Source organism: Myotis brandtii, unplaced genomic scaffold (assembly GCF_000412655.1).
Source record: "Myotis brandtii unplaced genomic scaffold, ASM41265v1 scaffold27, whole genome shotgun sequence".
In the NCBI taxonomy this organism is placed as follows: Eukaryota; Metazoa; Chordata; class Mammalia; order Chiroptera; family Vespertilionidae; genus Myotis; species Myotis brandtii.
In genome coordinates, this window is record NW_005360272.1 from 588242 (window position 1) to 603396 (window position 15155).

Sequence of the window (15155 nt, forward strand, 5' to 3'; positions counted from 1 at the left end):
GCAGCAGCCGCCTGCCACTCAGTGCCTCCCTGGCCTTCTCCGACCTCACCGAGGAGATGCTGGACTGCGGGCCCGGCGGCTTCGTGCGAGAGCTGGAGGAGCTGCGCTCGGAGAACGACTATCTCAAGGTGGGGGCGCCGATGGGGGCGAGGGAGGCCTGGGGAGGCGCCGGGTGTCACAGCCCCATGAGGCCGAGGCACTAGTTGCCCACTGAACGAGCTGGATAAAGGGGCCTGAGCCCTCCGGGACCACCCTCACACCGCCTCCCATTTTGTTTTAGGAACCCGAGAAGGAAGTTGGATGAGGAGACTGCCAGAGGGCTCTGGTTTGGGAAGGGGAGGGGGTGAGAAACTGCTTTGGAGGAGGACTGGATGCATTACTTGGCATGGCGGGGTGGGTAGTCAGTGAGGGGCCGGACTTCTGGCTTCCACTGCTCACAGCCCCCATTCTCAGGTCAGAGGCCCCGCCTTTGGTGGGTCTCCTTTCTGGGACGGGCACTGCTGTGCGTGCTGCCAGGGAGACCTGTGGCCAGCCCGTGCCAAGCAGAGGCTGGAACACCTTTCTTTACCCAGGGCTTTCCCTGGCACAGGCCCGCCCCGCCCCGCCTGCCTTTCAGGGCGAGTCCCGTTTGAAAACATGACATCTGGGAACATCCCTTTGGCTAGAGTCCCACTTCCGCCCTGTCTAACGGTCCCACAGCCTGGGAGGGGGATGTCATGGGAGAACCGGTTCAGAGGCAGCTTTCTAGATCCCAGGATACTGCCTTCTGCCCTCTCTGGGACAGACTCTGAATACACAGGGCTCCATTGGCCCCGCATAACCTGGCCCTTGGCCTTCCCATGTTCCCAGTAAGAGGGAAGCTGCTGATCTGAAAGGGGCGTTTCCTCTGGGCATGTGGGGACCTGAGAGCTTCCCCAGGAGAGTGGCTTTGCCTTCACCCTTTCCGTGGACCTGGGCAACTGCTGGGTGCAGGCCAGGCTTGGCACTGTGGCCGCTTTGGGGACAGCCCAGACCGAGTGTGTCGACCTTGGCTGGGCAGACTGGAAGCTTCATGGGCTCTCTCGTCTGCTGCCACTGGCTGGGCACGATTTGGGAAGAGGTTGAAATGTTACCTGCTCTTGTCAGTTGATGGCCTGGCACAACACCCAGCGTGCCTCTGGCTGAGAGCCAGAGAGTTAACTGCACTCTGCTGATTTATGCCTGCCTGGCAACACTTAGCTTTGCATTGTGGTTCTTCTGGCCAGATGGATTTCTCTCTCGTTAGAGTTTTAGAGGTCTTGCTCAACGATGTCTCCCCCTCCCCATTTCCCCAGGATCTGCTACCCAGAATGTGTTCAGTAAATGCCTGTAGAATAGAAGGACAGGGCCTGTCTGAATCAGGGTGATCCACCCCCGGTTAAGTCTTCCCAAAGGCCCCATTCATTCAGTGCCGACAATCAGGGCTTCATTCAGCTCCTATAGTTTTCAGAAGCTAGTGTTGAGGAGAGGACAAGTAGGAGAGTGGGTAGAAAGAAGGAGACAAGCCAGAAGGAGGCCTGGCCCTGCCCTCTTGGTGCTCTGAGCTGCTTCCTATACTTACTGCCTGAGATGCTCTAAACTCACACCCTGCCCCCACTGTTCACCCTGGTAGAGAAGGTGGCCCATAGAGCTTTGCTTCATGGTCCCCTCACACACCCACCCCCGTGGCCTGCTGTCCATCCCAGGAAGTCATCTGGCAGAGCTCTGAAGTCCATCTGAGCCACCCATGACAGTTATGATGAAACGTGGTTTCAGAAGGCTGGGGGTTGAGTCCAAGGTCTCATAGGGGCCAGGGTCTGACTGGGGACTTCCATTGCCTAGGCCAAGGCTAACCCTCAGTTTCTCCCATTCGTTCAGAGTTTCAGGCTTTATGTGTTGAATTTGGGGTCTGTAGCTTCCTGGCTCTGTGGTCTTGGTCAGGTTACTCAATGTCTCTAGACATCAAGTTTCCTCATTGTAAAGAGACACTTTACATAGCACATCTTCCAACCATAAGGGTTAACGGAGATAATGTGTGCAAACACCACTAGCGCATCTGGCATGTAGTGAGCCTCGGATGAGAGCAGTTGTCATCACTGCTAGTCTCAAGTGGTATGTGACACATTTCCGTGGACGCCTTTTATGTTCTCTTGTGGATTCTGTGGGGGCAGAGTAGATCTTTCTCCCCATCTGAAGCAGGCTGGGCTCTTTCTCCTGGCTCCTCATGCATTCATTCACCAACTATTTATTTAGTGCCCACTGTGTACCAGATACTGGTGCAGATCAGGGGAATGCAGCCGTGGACAAAGGTGAAGAATCTGTTTTCATGGAGCTTTGGGTCTAGCCGGGGACCAAGCAATAGTCATAAGTAAATCACAATGCCAATCATGACAAGGGTGGAGATGGATACAGTGTGCCAAGAACACATGGAGGAGGTGGAGCTGGAGATGCTCAGAGAGGCTAAGGGCTGAAGGATGCAACGAAGTCAACTGAATAGGAGAAGTAGAAAAAAGCTTGTTGATTTCAAGGCCGAATAGAAGAAGGAGTTTGGATGAGAGAGGCGAACAGGGCCAGAGTGTGCAGTTCTCACTGTGTACACTTGGGTTGGTCCCCAAACTTCTCCAGAGCTTTGTTTAACCCAGCTGCCAACCTCACAGAGGCGAGGTGAAGATCTAGAGACTGGATGTGGACCATAAGTGTAGGAACTAATACAGGAGGTTTTGGTTTGTTCATTCTATAGGTGGTAAACCATGGCCAGAGTGGGGAAGGACTTGCTCCAGGTCCCAGAGCTGGTTCTCCAGGCTGCATAAAACGCCCCTCTGGGCCACTTTGCTTCTAAGATGCAGGACCTGGTTACCAGGAGAAGGACTCCAGATCCCCAGCATGTCCCCTAGAGGATCTGTACTCCCTGGCTTGAGTCCCATAGAGTCTGGTGGGGCCCTGCGCAGGCTCATCTTCCAGCTGGTGGGGGACACTGGGAATTGTCAACTGGGGAAGGCTTCTCGGGTGATGGCAGATCTCCTGTCACGTGAGGCCTGCTCTGGGGCCCAAGTGGGGCAAGCATAAATGGGCAGCTCTCTCCCAACGAAACGATAGAAGGAGCTGCTACAGAGACGGGAGTAAAGTTGTTGTCACTTGAGTTGTTCAGAGAGGCTGGGTGACCTCGCATGTTTGGATGAAGACGTAGGGTGTGTGGAAAGCAGCTTGTAAACTGTACAAAATGTTGGTGGTTGTGATCACTTGAGGATTCAGGAGGAGATTCGTGTGGTGGCTACAGTTGAGCTGCCTGATCTCAGGGTCCCTTCCAGCCAAGGAAGTCTGAAGATTAACTTTTAAAGTTCTAGGATTCTAAGTTGCAGCTTCTTTTTGCTGCAGAGCAGACACATTGATGATGTTTGACATTCAAAGCCCTGGTGGTCTGAGAACTTCCAGGTCCCCATCACCATTACCTGTCGCCCACCATGTAGTGAGGACATGCTAGGAACCCACCAGGTGTGGGTGGACGAATCTGAGAGTTGGAGCCCAAAGACCTGGCTTTGAGACCTAACTCTGCCTTTTACTGTGTGGCCACGGGTAAGTCACTTGGCCTCTCTGAGCTACTTTTTGTTTTCATCTATATGATTAAGGTTATGGAACTTGCCTTGGCAACTACATAGGATTGTTGTCAGGAATAAGGGAGGTGTGAATAGACAAAAATAAAAAGAAAACATTTTGTAAGCAGTGAAATCTTGCATCTCTTGGGAAATTGTTAACCAATGAGTAGACAGGATGTCTGTGTTTTCGTTCTTGGGGGAGCTGGGAGAAGCCTGGGGGTTGGGTCCCCTTAGCTGTAGGATGCTAATAAATAGGGAGCTGCTCCAGGGAGGACAAAAGGTCTGATCACACCCCACATGTGGGCTCCGTGAAGCCAAGCCTCCCTACCTTCTTGGAGGAGATTTGAATGTTTGAAGTGCAGCCAATCTAGGTGTCAACCCAGAAGGGCCCAGGGGAAGCATCTCATCCACCCTCAGTTCCCATTGTACAGTTGGGTAAATGGAGGCGCCAGGTCACACAGCCAGGATTCCAAACCTGATTTGTCCAACTCTGAATCCTATCTTTCTGCGGGATGACTGGGACAGTGAGCTTTTGGTTGCTAACAGTGTGTCTTGTCTGGGACACGGGTTGGTGAGAAGAATCCTGTTGTATGCCAGGCTCTAGGCTAGGACTGGTTAGGCTCTTGTCTCACAAATGCTAGCAACTACTGATCCCCTTTAATGTGCCCAGCTCTGGGTTAAGTAAGTCCTTTGCTCCTCATAGCAATCCTTTGTGGAGGGTTCTGATACTAGACCAGCCGTGGGCAAACTACGGCCTGCGGGCCGGATCCGGCCCATTTGAAATGAATAAAACTAAAAAAAAAAAGACCGTACCCTTTTATGTAATGATGTTTACTTTGAATTTATATTAGTTCACACAAACACTCCATCCATGCTTTTGTTCCAGCCCTCCGGTCCAGTTTAAGAACCCATTGTGGCCCTCGAGTCAAAAAGTTTGCCCACCCCTGTACTAGACCCACTGGACAAATGAGGAAACCAAGAGGCTATGTAATGTGGTCAAGGTTGCACAGCTGGTATACTTGGGAACCTCACTAGATGACCCTACGTTGTTGCCCTTCCCCCAGAGCCGGGTTCTTGCTTGGCTTTGTCAGTTACAAACTGTGTGACACTGGGTGAGATATTTAGCCTGAGACTGTTTCTTTCTCTGTAAAATAGACCTAAGCATGCCTGCCCCAAGGTCCTGGGGTGCCTTTTCAGTGTGATGATGTAGATCTAGTGCACAGAAAATGTCAGTGCCGGCTCCAGTCCTCACCTTCCCCTTATCTGCTTCTCCAGGCATTCATTCATTCATTCATTCATTCACTCATTCACATGTTTTCTGAGTGCCTCCTGAGTACCAGGCCAGCAAGTTGTGAAGGTCTTCTCAGCTCCTGGGAGCTGTAGGGGGAGGGCTCCGGTCTATCTGTCACTGGATGGGGGGAGGGGTGGTAATCATGGTCAGTAAAACTACTGGCTGGTCCCTGCCTGAGTCCAGGCCCTCCCTGTGGCAGCTGAGAAGTGACCTAGAAGAAGCTGGTCTGAGACCTAGGTCTGTAAGATTTTTCTGCAGTTTGTCAGTCATGGTGGGGGAGTGTGTGTGTGTGTAGCTCCAGCAAGATGGAAAAGGAGATGGAAAATGTGAGACGGTTGCTGCTGGGGCCTGGGGGAACCACGTCTCCCAGGGCTCCCAGCATTCCTCACAGAGGGGCGGGGCCTGTGTCCCTGGGCACACTCGTTTGCATATACAAACACACGTATTCACAGCTTGTGCCCAGAGATTCACACATTTCCCATACACACCCAGTGACACGCTTACGTTGCATGCTTCCAGAAGCATAGCTCCAGACATGTTAGAGAGGAGATAGGCTCAGAGAACTACACAAACCCAGGCAGATACACAGCCTCCTGTGTCATCACACCCATACATTACCAAACATACGCAACGGAGACACACCATTTAGGAAAACCTGGCTCAGAAACATACCCTCACACAAAACTTCCGCCCCCAAGACATGCTTGGCTGTGTCCCAGAGATGAGTGAACAGCCTGGGGACACCCTCAGACAAATCGGAAGTACACATATGTATGCAGGCACACACACAAACCCACGCAGACTCATTACACACAGGTGCTAGCACCCACAGAAACCCACAGATCTGCCCATTCCAGGCCAGCAGAGACACGAGCCCACAGCCCAGTTACCTCCACTGCCTCTTCCACAAAGAGAGCGGCAGCCGCCCTTGCATAATACCCCAGAGACACACACCGACACGTGGCCATGCACACACAAGGGACATGAGCACAGAGCACTCAGGTGTCAGGCTTGTAGCATTTGCTAATGGGAGCCAGAGACCCACAAACCCAGGTGCCCAGGCGCGCGCGCATACACACACAGACACACACACACACACACACACACACACACTGGCTGTGACATTTCGCCCACACAGAAACACAGGAAATCCTGGTCCATGTCTCCTTAGGGCTAATGTGTACAAACTATGTTTTCAGCTCCTCTATAAGGCTTCCTTCTGCAAGGCTGGGAACAGTGAGGAGTATAGTGGAGGCTTGATTTTGTCACCTCCTGGGTCTGGAGGCCCTAGGGGCTGGGTGGTAAGGTGGATGGGGGCTGACAGGTCACCAAGTCAGGAGAAGCTACACCAAATGCCCTCAGGTCCTGCTGCCCAGCACTTGGGCCTGGGCCAGTGGGCTGAGTGAAATGGAGCAATCTTTAGGCCTGTCCACAGGAGAAACATTGCCCTGGGCAACTCCCTTCTAATCTCAGGATTTCCTGCTTGCCCTTGTCTCCCTCCTTCTTCCCCTCTCTCCTTGCTGGGGGCTATGGAGAGCCATGTTCCTCCATCCCTAAAACATGCCTGGTTCTGCCTGGGAACCAATGAAGGAGGCCAGGATAGAGGAGATGTGGACACTCAGAGGAGCGGCCTGGAAGACTTCCTGGCAGAGGAGGCATTACAGCAGAAGAGTTAGCCTTGAGTGGCTGTTTCTGTGTCCAGCTGCTGTAACAGTGCCTGACACATCGTAGGGACTCGTGTTTACTAAATATTTGTGGCAGGATTGAATGAAAGACAGTGATCAGAGTCTGCAGGTGAGCTGTAGGCAGGCTGCAGGCTTAAAGCAGAAAAGCTGAGGGAAGGGTGGCTGGGGGCAGTGGTGAGGGAGAGGCTGGAAAGCGGAGTTGGGCCCGTTGGGAAGGACATTGGATGTCGAGCTGAGCTGAGGTACTGTGAACACCTTGCTGAAAGGGGGCCATATTGACCTATAGCAAGGCTAGGAGCTGCCCTCTTTCCATGTGTCTATAGAACTGAGGACAGGCTCAGGGCCTCAAGGTGGGAGGGAAGGAAGGCTGTTTGGTCTCATGGACAAATTCCACCTTTGGGCCGGGTCTGGGGCCAAATCTGCTTTGTCACCTACTCCCGGTGCATGATCTCATGTGTCAGTCCCCTTATTAAGCTTCCGTCTTCCTGTGTGTAAAATGGGAATTCAATCCTTTTTTTTTTGCAGGGCACTCGGGAGAATTAGTGTTCAGGTATATGGTACTTCCAGCTCCTCCCTGGGCACAGAGGAGGGGAGGGAGCCCTCTGGGGCAGGGCTAGTTCCCCAGGATTCCAGGTAGGGGCTGGACCAGCAGCCAAGGTTATTACTAAAGTCATTCCCTGGTGCCCCAAAGGAAAGACCTCATCTGTGGTCACATTCTCTGGCCTCTGGTGCCAGAGGAACTTGGAGCTGTGATGGGGGAAGAGCCAGAGACACTGGGGTGTTCGGGGCCAGGCTGACCCTGGCCTTCACCGGAGACCCACGGGTCTGCATTCTTAGCAGACAGTGCTGGCCTTTCTGAGAAGTGGCAGTGAGTCAGAGGAGGTGGAAGCAGCAGGCCAGCCCTTCCCGAGTGTCCATGGTGGTTACGAGCACTGGTTTGAATCCTGGCTCAGTCTTTTCCTCTGTGAGCTTCCCCTTTATGAGCCTCAGTCTCCTCCTCTGTAAAGTGGAGATGCTGATAGCACTTACCCTACAGTGTTGCTGTGGAGATAGAATGAGAAAACACATGTATACAAGGATTTGCTGGAGCAGCTTATAATAAGGACTCAACAGCTATCTGCCCTCATCACTCATTAGCAGGCTTGGTTCTGATGGCCTTGGCCCCTGGATCCTTGATGGCAATGTGTGTCTGGCTCTGGGTTGTGGGTCTGGGGATGGAGCAGGGGCCTGGGAGGTATGTGCGGAGCTGAATTGCATTGTGTGCCTCCCCAAATACATCTCTCCCTCGTGTCCCCCCTTTCCCTCCCATCCCAGTCTTCTCGGAACAGCCGAAGCCAATGCCGCAATGGAATACTGTAATCCAGAATACGCCTTTGCTAATGGAGAGTCGCCTTGTGGGGGGCGGGGGAGGCCTTTGTTCTGAGACTGAGGTGAATGATCTCCCATTGCCTGGGCCGCAGAGAGAAGCTCGGCTCCAGTGGAAAACCAGTTTGGGGTCCCATAGTCAAGCTGGACCAGCTGAACATCTTTCCCCTGGTTTTGCCCAGATCCTCTTGGGATCTTCTGGGCCCACTGCATCAAGCCTCTCCCCTCTGCACCTCTCCTTGGCCCTGCCCAAGTGCCTGAGCAGCCTGTGTGGACCTGCCTCCCTCAGCCTCACCCTGCTCCACCCAAGCTCCCAGTGCTCCATGCACCCCAGGTCTCTGCTCCTGTGCTGTTCCTGGCACTTGCTAGGTCGCTCACCCTTCCCTTGGTTTCCTCTTCCACCGTTGTGCATTCAGCTCCAGGCCAGGCTCCTCTGTAAGATACCTAGGAGCTTCCTGTGGGCTCCTTTGGGGCATTTATCTCAACTGTAATTGGGTTACTAATTGGGTAATTACAGGTTTCATGTCAGTCCCTCCCCCGCTGTTCTGCACTAGGACAGAGACCTTACCAGAGTGGGACTTAGTCCCTTCCTGTAACATAGGTATCAACTGAGGCCCAGAGAGGTCCAGGGGATTGCCAGAGCTCACGCAGCCTGCAAGAGGCCAGAGGCAGAAGGACTGGGGTCTCGGCGCTCTTTCCATTGTGCCAAGCAGAGGGAATGGAGGAGCCAAGGCTCAGTGGTGTGATGTGCGAGGGTGTGCTGGCTTCTCAGGCTGTGCGGCCTAGGACCACTCCCTTGACCCTTCGTGTCTTTCCCTCCCCAAAGACCTCTGAGCCCTGTCCTCTCCCTGCTCAGAGATTTGGCTGCAGCCCAGAGGCCGTTTAGGGGATGTTTTAAAAACATCCAGATCTAAATGCTGCCTTCCTTCCTGTCCACACAGAAAGGACAGGAGGAACATGGGCAGGCACCTCGACTGTGAGCATCCCCCCAACCTCAGGCAGCAGGGACTTCAGATGTCTCCCTGCTCTTTCTGGCAAAGCCTGGAATGGGGCATTGACAAGCCAGGCGTGACCTTGGTGGGCACCAGTCTCTGGGCCTCTCCCCCCGCCCCCAGCACACGCATAAACGTACCACAACCCACCCACACACCCACGCACACTCGCTTGAACAGCTTCCCACCAGAGGGAGTGTCTGCAGTGTCCATCACAGAGCTGTGCCAGATCTGGGGTCTCTCCTGACTGGCTGTGGAGACTTTGTCTTCCTGAGCCTCCATTTGTTTATCTGTAAAATGGGCATAAAATAATAGCACCCCCTCAAAAGGACTGTTGTTGACCTCCAGTTAGAGGTTAGCCCGTTGCCTGGCACATGGTAAGCCCTTGCAGAAATATCAACTATAATTATTGTCACTATTGTTCCGTCATCGAGCCTACGTAGTCTAGTTTATCAGGACTCAAACTGGACTTATTGTGTGCAAAAGGACTGTTGTTGAGCACAAGATAATGAACCTCCATTTAGAGGTTAGCCCGTTGTCTGGCACATGGTAAGCCCTTGCAAAAATATCAACTATAATTATTGTCACTATTGTTCCGTCTTCGAGACTACGCAGTCTAGTTTATCAGGACTCAAACTGGACTTATTGTGTGACCTTGGGCAACATGGTTGACCTTCCTGACCTCGGTTCTTCATCAGTCCGTTGGAGCCGGCTGGGATAAGAGATAACGTGTGCTGCCTTTCATGTGGCTGGCAGAGGGGGAGCACTCAGGGAGCAACTTGCTCGTTACTTATTGGTATTGGAGATGCAAGTCTAGGACCCTTATCTTCCCTTGTGACCCTCTGGGTCACTGGGACCAGGCAGCCTCCGTACCAGCTGGAGTAGGGGCATTGTGTGGCACAGCAATGCCTGGCTGGCGTCCTGGCCCTCCTCAGGACCTGTGACTCTTGACTCCCCCATAACTAGAGCCCAGCTTCTACCCAAGGAAGCGAAGCTGGATTGAGCTCTGGGCTGGGAGACAGGAGCCCAGAGTCCCTTCCTGCTCAACTCTGGACCCTCTGGGAGACGATGGGATTGTCCCAGTCCCTCTCTAGGCCTCGGGGTCTCTGTCTGTGAAAGGACGGAGTCTTTGGGTCCCCCTGGCCCTGCCGCTTTGTCCAGAGTCTTTGCTTTTGAGCTGGGAGGAAGTGGAGCTTGCAGAAGAGCCTTCTGCCCTCCTTGGGGTCCAAGTGTGATGATCTCATCTGGAGCCTTGACAGGCCCTGGGGGATGGGCAGAAGGGACAGCAGATGGATGCCCTGCCTCTCGGGGGGCTGGCATGCTGCCCCTGTGGCCCCTGCTGGCCCACCCTGTAGGTCAGCCCTTCTGGGCTGGGCTGAGTGGCCCAGTCCAGAGCCAGGGTGGCAGATGGGCAGGCAGTCTGGGCTTTGGCCCGAGGGAGGGACTGTGGTGGCCAGGGCAGTGTGGGAGAAGGCGGGTCAGGCAGAGGCTCCTGTTCCTCCATGGAGTGGTTGCTGTCCCACAGAGCAAAGGTTCTGGATCCTTCATTCTGCTCTGTCATTCTATCTGGATCTGTTTGCCCAGTCAGGCCCCTAGAACCTAGGGAGGGTACATTGGGGAAGGTTTGGAATCTGGCAGGGATGCAGCATGGGAGTTGGTGGGCTGGGATTTGAGGCCCACCACTGGGGTCTGAAGCCTCCATGGACATTAACTTTACAGAACCAGAGAATTTAATTAGACACAGTAGCGCTGACCAGAAGTGGTGTTCTGGAGGGAAGTGGACCGAGATGGTAATCTTCCCCTCCTAGGGCCCATTATTCATTCAGAAGCTATTTCTTGAGCTGTTCCTATGTGTGCCAGGCACTGTGCTAGTCTCTGCCCTACTGAGACTCACACCCTATAAGCAAACAGACCAATAAGTAAAATAATTAGTATCACAAATAAGCTTGTGATACAGTTCATGAAAGAAACACAGTTTTGAGATGGACACAATAGGCCTAGAGAGGTCTGGAAGGCTTCTCTGAAGGGGTGGTATGGAGGGGGAGCAGGTAGTACAGAGGTGCAGGGCAGGGAATCAGGCAGAAGGAATGGCAGGAGCAAAGGCTCAGAGGTGAGACAGGCCAGGCGTCTTCTGGAGAAGCCCCAGGTGGCTGGAATTTAACCAACAAGAGGAGGAGTGGGGGGGGAGATAAAGATGGGGAGATGGGCAGAGGCTTTTGTTGGCTTTTAGTTAGGTAATTTACATATTGCATAATGAGTTTTGACAAATGCATACAGTTCTGTAACTACCACCACAATCAAGATATAGAACAGTTCCATTGCCCCCTAAAATTCCCCTGTACCCCTTTGTAATCACTTCCCCCTCTACCCCCAGCCTCTGACAACCACTGATCTGTTTTCTGTCCCTATGGTTTTGCCTTTTCTAGAATGTCATATAAATGGAATCATACAGTATGCAGCCTATTGAGCTCTGAGCCTGATCACTTTGCATGATGAACTTGAGCTTCATCCATGTTGTTGCAGTATCAGCAGTTCATTCTTTTTTTATTTCTGAGTAGTATTCCATTATATAGATGTACCACAGTTTATCCATTCATCAGGTGAGGGACATTTGGGCTGTTTCCATACGTGGGTGATCATTGGAGGGTTTTAAACAGGAGAGTAATGTGGTTTAAAAAAAAATCCCTCCACTGTGTAGAGAGCAAGTTGGTGCAAACTGGCCGTCATGAAGATTAAGTCCATTGATTTGGTGATGAACCTGGCCTACCATTGATATTCACTAATTGTTCATACCGAAGAGCTGTGCCCTGGGGCAGCTGGGAGGTTTCTTGTTGGAGGTGGCATTTGAAGTGGAGGGGTGAAGAGGTGGGAGACTGGTAGAGAGTGGACGGAGGCCTCAGCAGTGCAGTGTCCCCTGGGAGCTGCGTAGGCTGAAATGCCTGTTCCTGAAGCCTTGAATACCAGGGTTTCTAGAATGTGATCTGCAGGGCCCTTATCAGAGTTCCCTGGGAGAGCTAGGTGAACAGGTACCTCCCATGGCCCACTCTTAGCTGTATGGGGGCTGATTCTAGAATAGGTAGCCGGGGGACTTCTGTTCTGGAACAGTCCCTCCCTGGTGGCCGGTAAGAGATGACTCTTCTGCCTTCAGGAACCTCCTCTCCCCTCAGGGTCAGCTGGGAGTTGTTTCAGGGGTTCAAACCACCCATGGGCACTTGCTGTCTTTCTGGAGAGGGACCCCCTGTTTAGTCACTTTCCTCTCCAGTCCCACAGGTCAGGAGACTCACCATCCACTCCTACAGACCAGTTCCATCAGGCCCGTGCCTCTGGGGTCACTTGCAAGCGTTCCAGTGGGCCCCAAATCTAAACCTCGCCCTTCTGCCCTCGTTGTACAAAGATGAATCATCTTACATGGATCTAAGTTTCCCACAGAAAGCATTCTTTCCTGGCACATCGAACATATGGCTTGCGAGCGGAGCTCTGCTTCTCCAGTTGATGCCTGATGGTGGAGGCCAGGGCTGGGGTAGCGACCCAGACCCCGCAGACCAGGCGGCTCTGGAGAGAACAGAGGCCGCATCTGATTTCATGCCTTAAGCTCTCTGCTGAGAATAATTCTCAGAATAATGTTTTAAAAATACTTAAAGCATAAAGGAAGCCAAATACAGTTATCAAAGTATATTTTTTTAATTGTGCTATAGTAATATGTGTGTTTGTTAACTCATAAGATCTGGTGACAAGTCAACTTACTACTGCGATTTTAACGCCCTGATGCGTGTAAACAATATTTTGACATCTCTGCAACGACTGCTTTGTGATATGAAAATACCGGTGGTTTCTCTTGGTGGCAAAGCCACAGGTACTGCTAATATAGCTGTGGCTTGTCCAGAATAGAAGGATATGGTCATTTTTAGTTAGAGGTTAGTGAAAATAAAGATGTGATTTGTTTTTTCCCCTTCCCATCCAAGTTCATGGACTTCCTGAATTCTGGTGAAAACAAAAGAGCCTGCAGTTCACGGTCTGAGTCCTGCTTGGAGGTCCCTCTGCGTGACCGCGGACATGGCCCACTTTCCCTGTGTTTCTCCCCATTCTTCGTCTCTGGAACAGGGATGGTGATTCCTGTCCTGCCTGTCCACGGAGTTTCTGTGAGGACCCAGGAGATGATTCAGATGGAATGTCCCTATAAACTGTGAGGCCCTGTGCAAGCTCTCGCTATTATTAGCAGTAGTGTGAGCTCATGGTTGGCCCTGCAGCCCAGCGTGTATCAAGAGACTCTTCCTGGCGAATTCCCCCAGGATACCTGGGAACCAAGCCATTGCAGGGAGCCGGTCTGCCTCGGAGAGGCTGCTTCCTGCAGGCTGACTTCATAGATCACCGGGGTTGGGGGAGGATTTGGGAGGATGGACAGAGATGCACTTTGTGGACAGGGAGTGGGTGAGTGAGCAGGAGGTTCCCTGGGTAGACAGACCTTGCCCCACCCCTTCCTGGGGTGTCATGGGGGTCTGAGCCCAACCCAGGCTCTCCTGACTCTGCAGCTGGCTGGGGGCTGGGATCAGGAGGGCCTACCACCCTGGGCTGTGCAGAGAGACTGGGCAGGGCAGAAGCCATACTCATACTTTCATTCATTCATCCACTTAGAGACAGTATTGGGTGCATGTTCTGTACCACATGCTGAGTAATGCTGGGGACCAGATGCAAGTCAGACCTGGCACCTGCCCTTCCCCCAAACCTTGACTTGAAAACAGGCACATGCAGCTTAAAGCTGTTAGCACAAGAGACAAATAGAGTTCAGAGTGTGGGAGTTGAATCAGATTAGGGGAGGGGATGTTCTGGAAGGATGACATTTTAGGAGTTAGCCTGGCAAAGGCCATTCTAGCAGAGGGAACACCCGAGCAAACCTGGGTGAAGAACACAGTTACGATGCACCAGCCCAAGGCCACAGGGCCTGTTTGGATTCCAGCTGCACCGCTCCCTTGCTTGAGCAGCTCTGGGAAACTTCTGAGCCTCAGTTTCCTCATCTGCAAAATAGGGACATTTTCAGTACCTACTTCACAGAGTTGGTAGGAGGATTGTGCACATCCTGTGCTTGGGCTGGGGCCTCATAGTTAGTGAGCTTCCCGATAGGTGGTAGCTGTTTTTATTTTTCAATTGCAGTTGACATTTAATATTGTTTTGTATTCTTTTCAGGTGTACAACATAGTGGCTAGACAGTTATATAACCTACGAAGTGATCCTTCTGATATTTCATGTATCCACCTGGCACCTATGTGGTTGTTACAATATTATTGACTATATCCCCACTGTTGTGTCTTACATCCCAGTGACTGTTTTGTAACTACCAATATGTACTTCTGAATCCCTTCACCTTTTTCACCCAGCCCCCTACCCCACTCTCCTCTGGCAGCTATCAGTTTGTTCTCTGCATTTGAGCTGTTTCTGTTGTATTTGTTCATTTATTTTGTTATATAGAGTCCACATATAAGTGACATCACAGGCTACCTGTCTTTCTCTGATTTCTTTCACTCAGCGTAATAGCTGGTAGCTATTTTTAATCGTGGCATATCTGGACAGGGTGGGTGGGGGGCAGAAGATGCAAGGTCAGGGGCAAACCAGGAGTGGGGGGGGGGGAGACCAGGGGCAGCGTGGGTTCCAGGGGAAAGGGCGTGGACCTAATGCAGAAGCCAGTGGGAACTAGTGGAAGGTAGAGAAAGCCATCTGCTTTTTTTCAAACTTTGCCCAATAAATAGGTATCACATCTGTAATCAGAGCAAAATAAGCATTTTCTATAAAGGGAAGGGCTGACTCCCCTGGCATCAGTGTGGGCGCCTCATTCCTATCCCTCATCCTCCCTCCTCCACTCCCTATTCTCAGTCCTGGTTAAAAGAAAGGTCAACTGAAAGGAGTGGCCAGATGGGATGGGTGTGGAGGGCTGGCAGGCTGTGCTTGGTCTGGGCAACGTTCCCCAGCTTCTGTAGGCTGGCGTTTCTGATGGGGAAGGACCGGGGGCCTCCAGGCTCAGAGGTCAGCACTGCTGGACAGCATGGCCTTTTCCTGTCTGTGGTGGAGGAAGATGTTTGGGGTTTCCCCATCCATGTTGGAGGACTCAGACAACCTTGTTGGGTGGCCACTAGGCCTGTTGAGTTCCGCAGAGTTTGGCCCCTCCTTCCCCTTTTCCACAGAATTGGGGGATCTAGGAGCCGGGAGAGGCTCAGCAAGGCCACTGACCTGTCTTTGAAGA

The 15155-nt window shown here is 52.4% G+C and overlaps 1 protein-coding gene across 2 annotated transcripts in view; it reads left to right on the forward strand.

Annotated features, from left to right (window-relative positions):
* The first annotated feature begins 6 nt into the window (after window positions 1-6).
* The window catches only part of SOGA1 (suppressor of glucose, autophagy associated 1), a 62807-nt gene continuing 47658 nt past the window's right edge, over window positions 7-15155 (forward strand). For both annotated transcript variants that reach the window (XM_005868467.2, XM_014541419.1), the window contains exon 1: window positions 7-128. In XM_005868467.2, the coding sequence (XP_005868529.1) occupies window positions 57-128 (72 nt within the window). In that variant the 5' untranslated portion in view covers window positions 7-56. The remainder of the gene's footprint in view (window positions 129-15155) is intronic.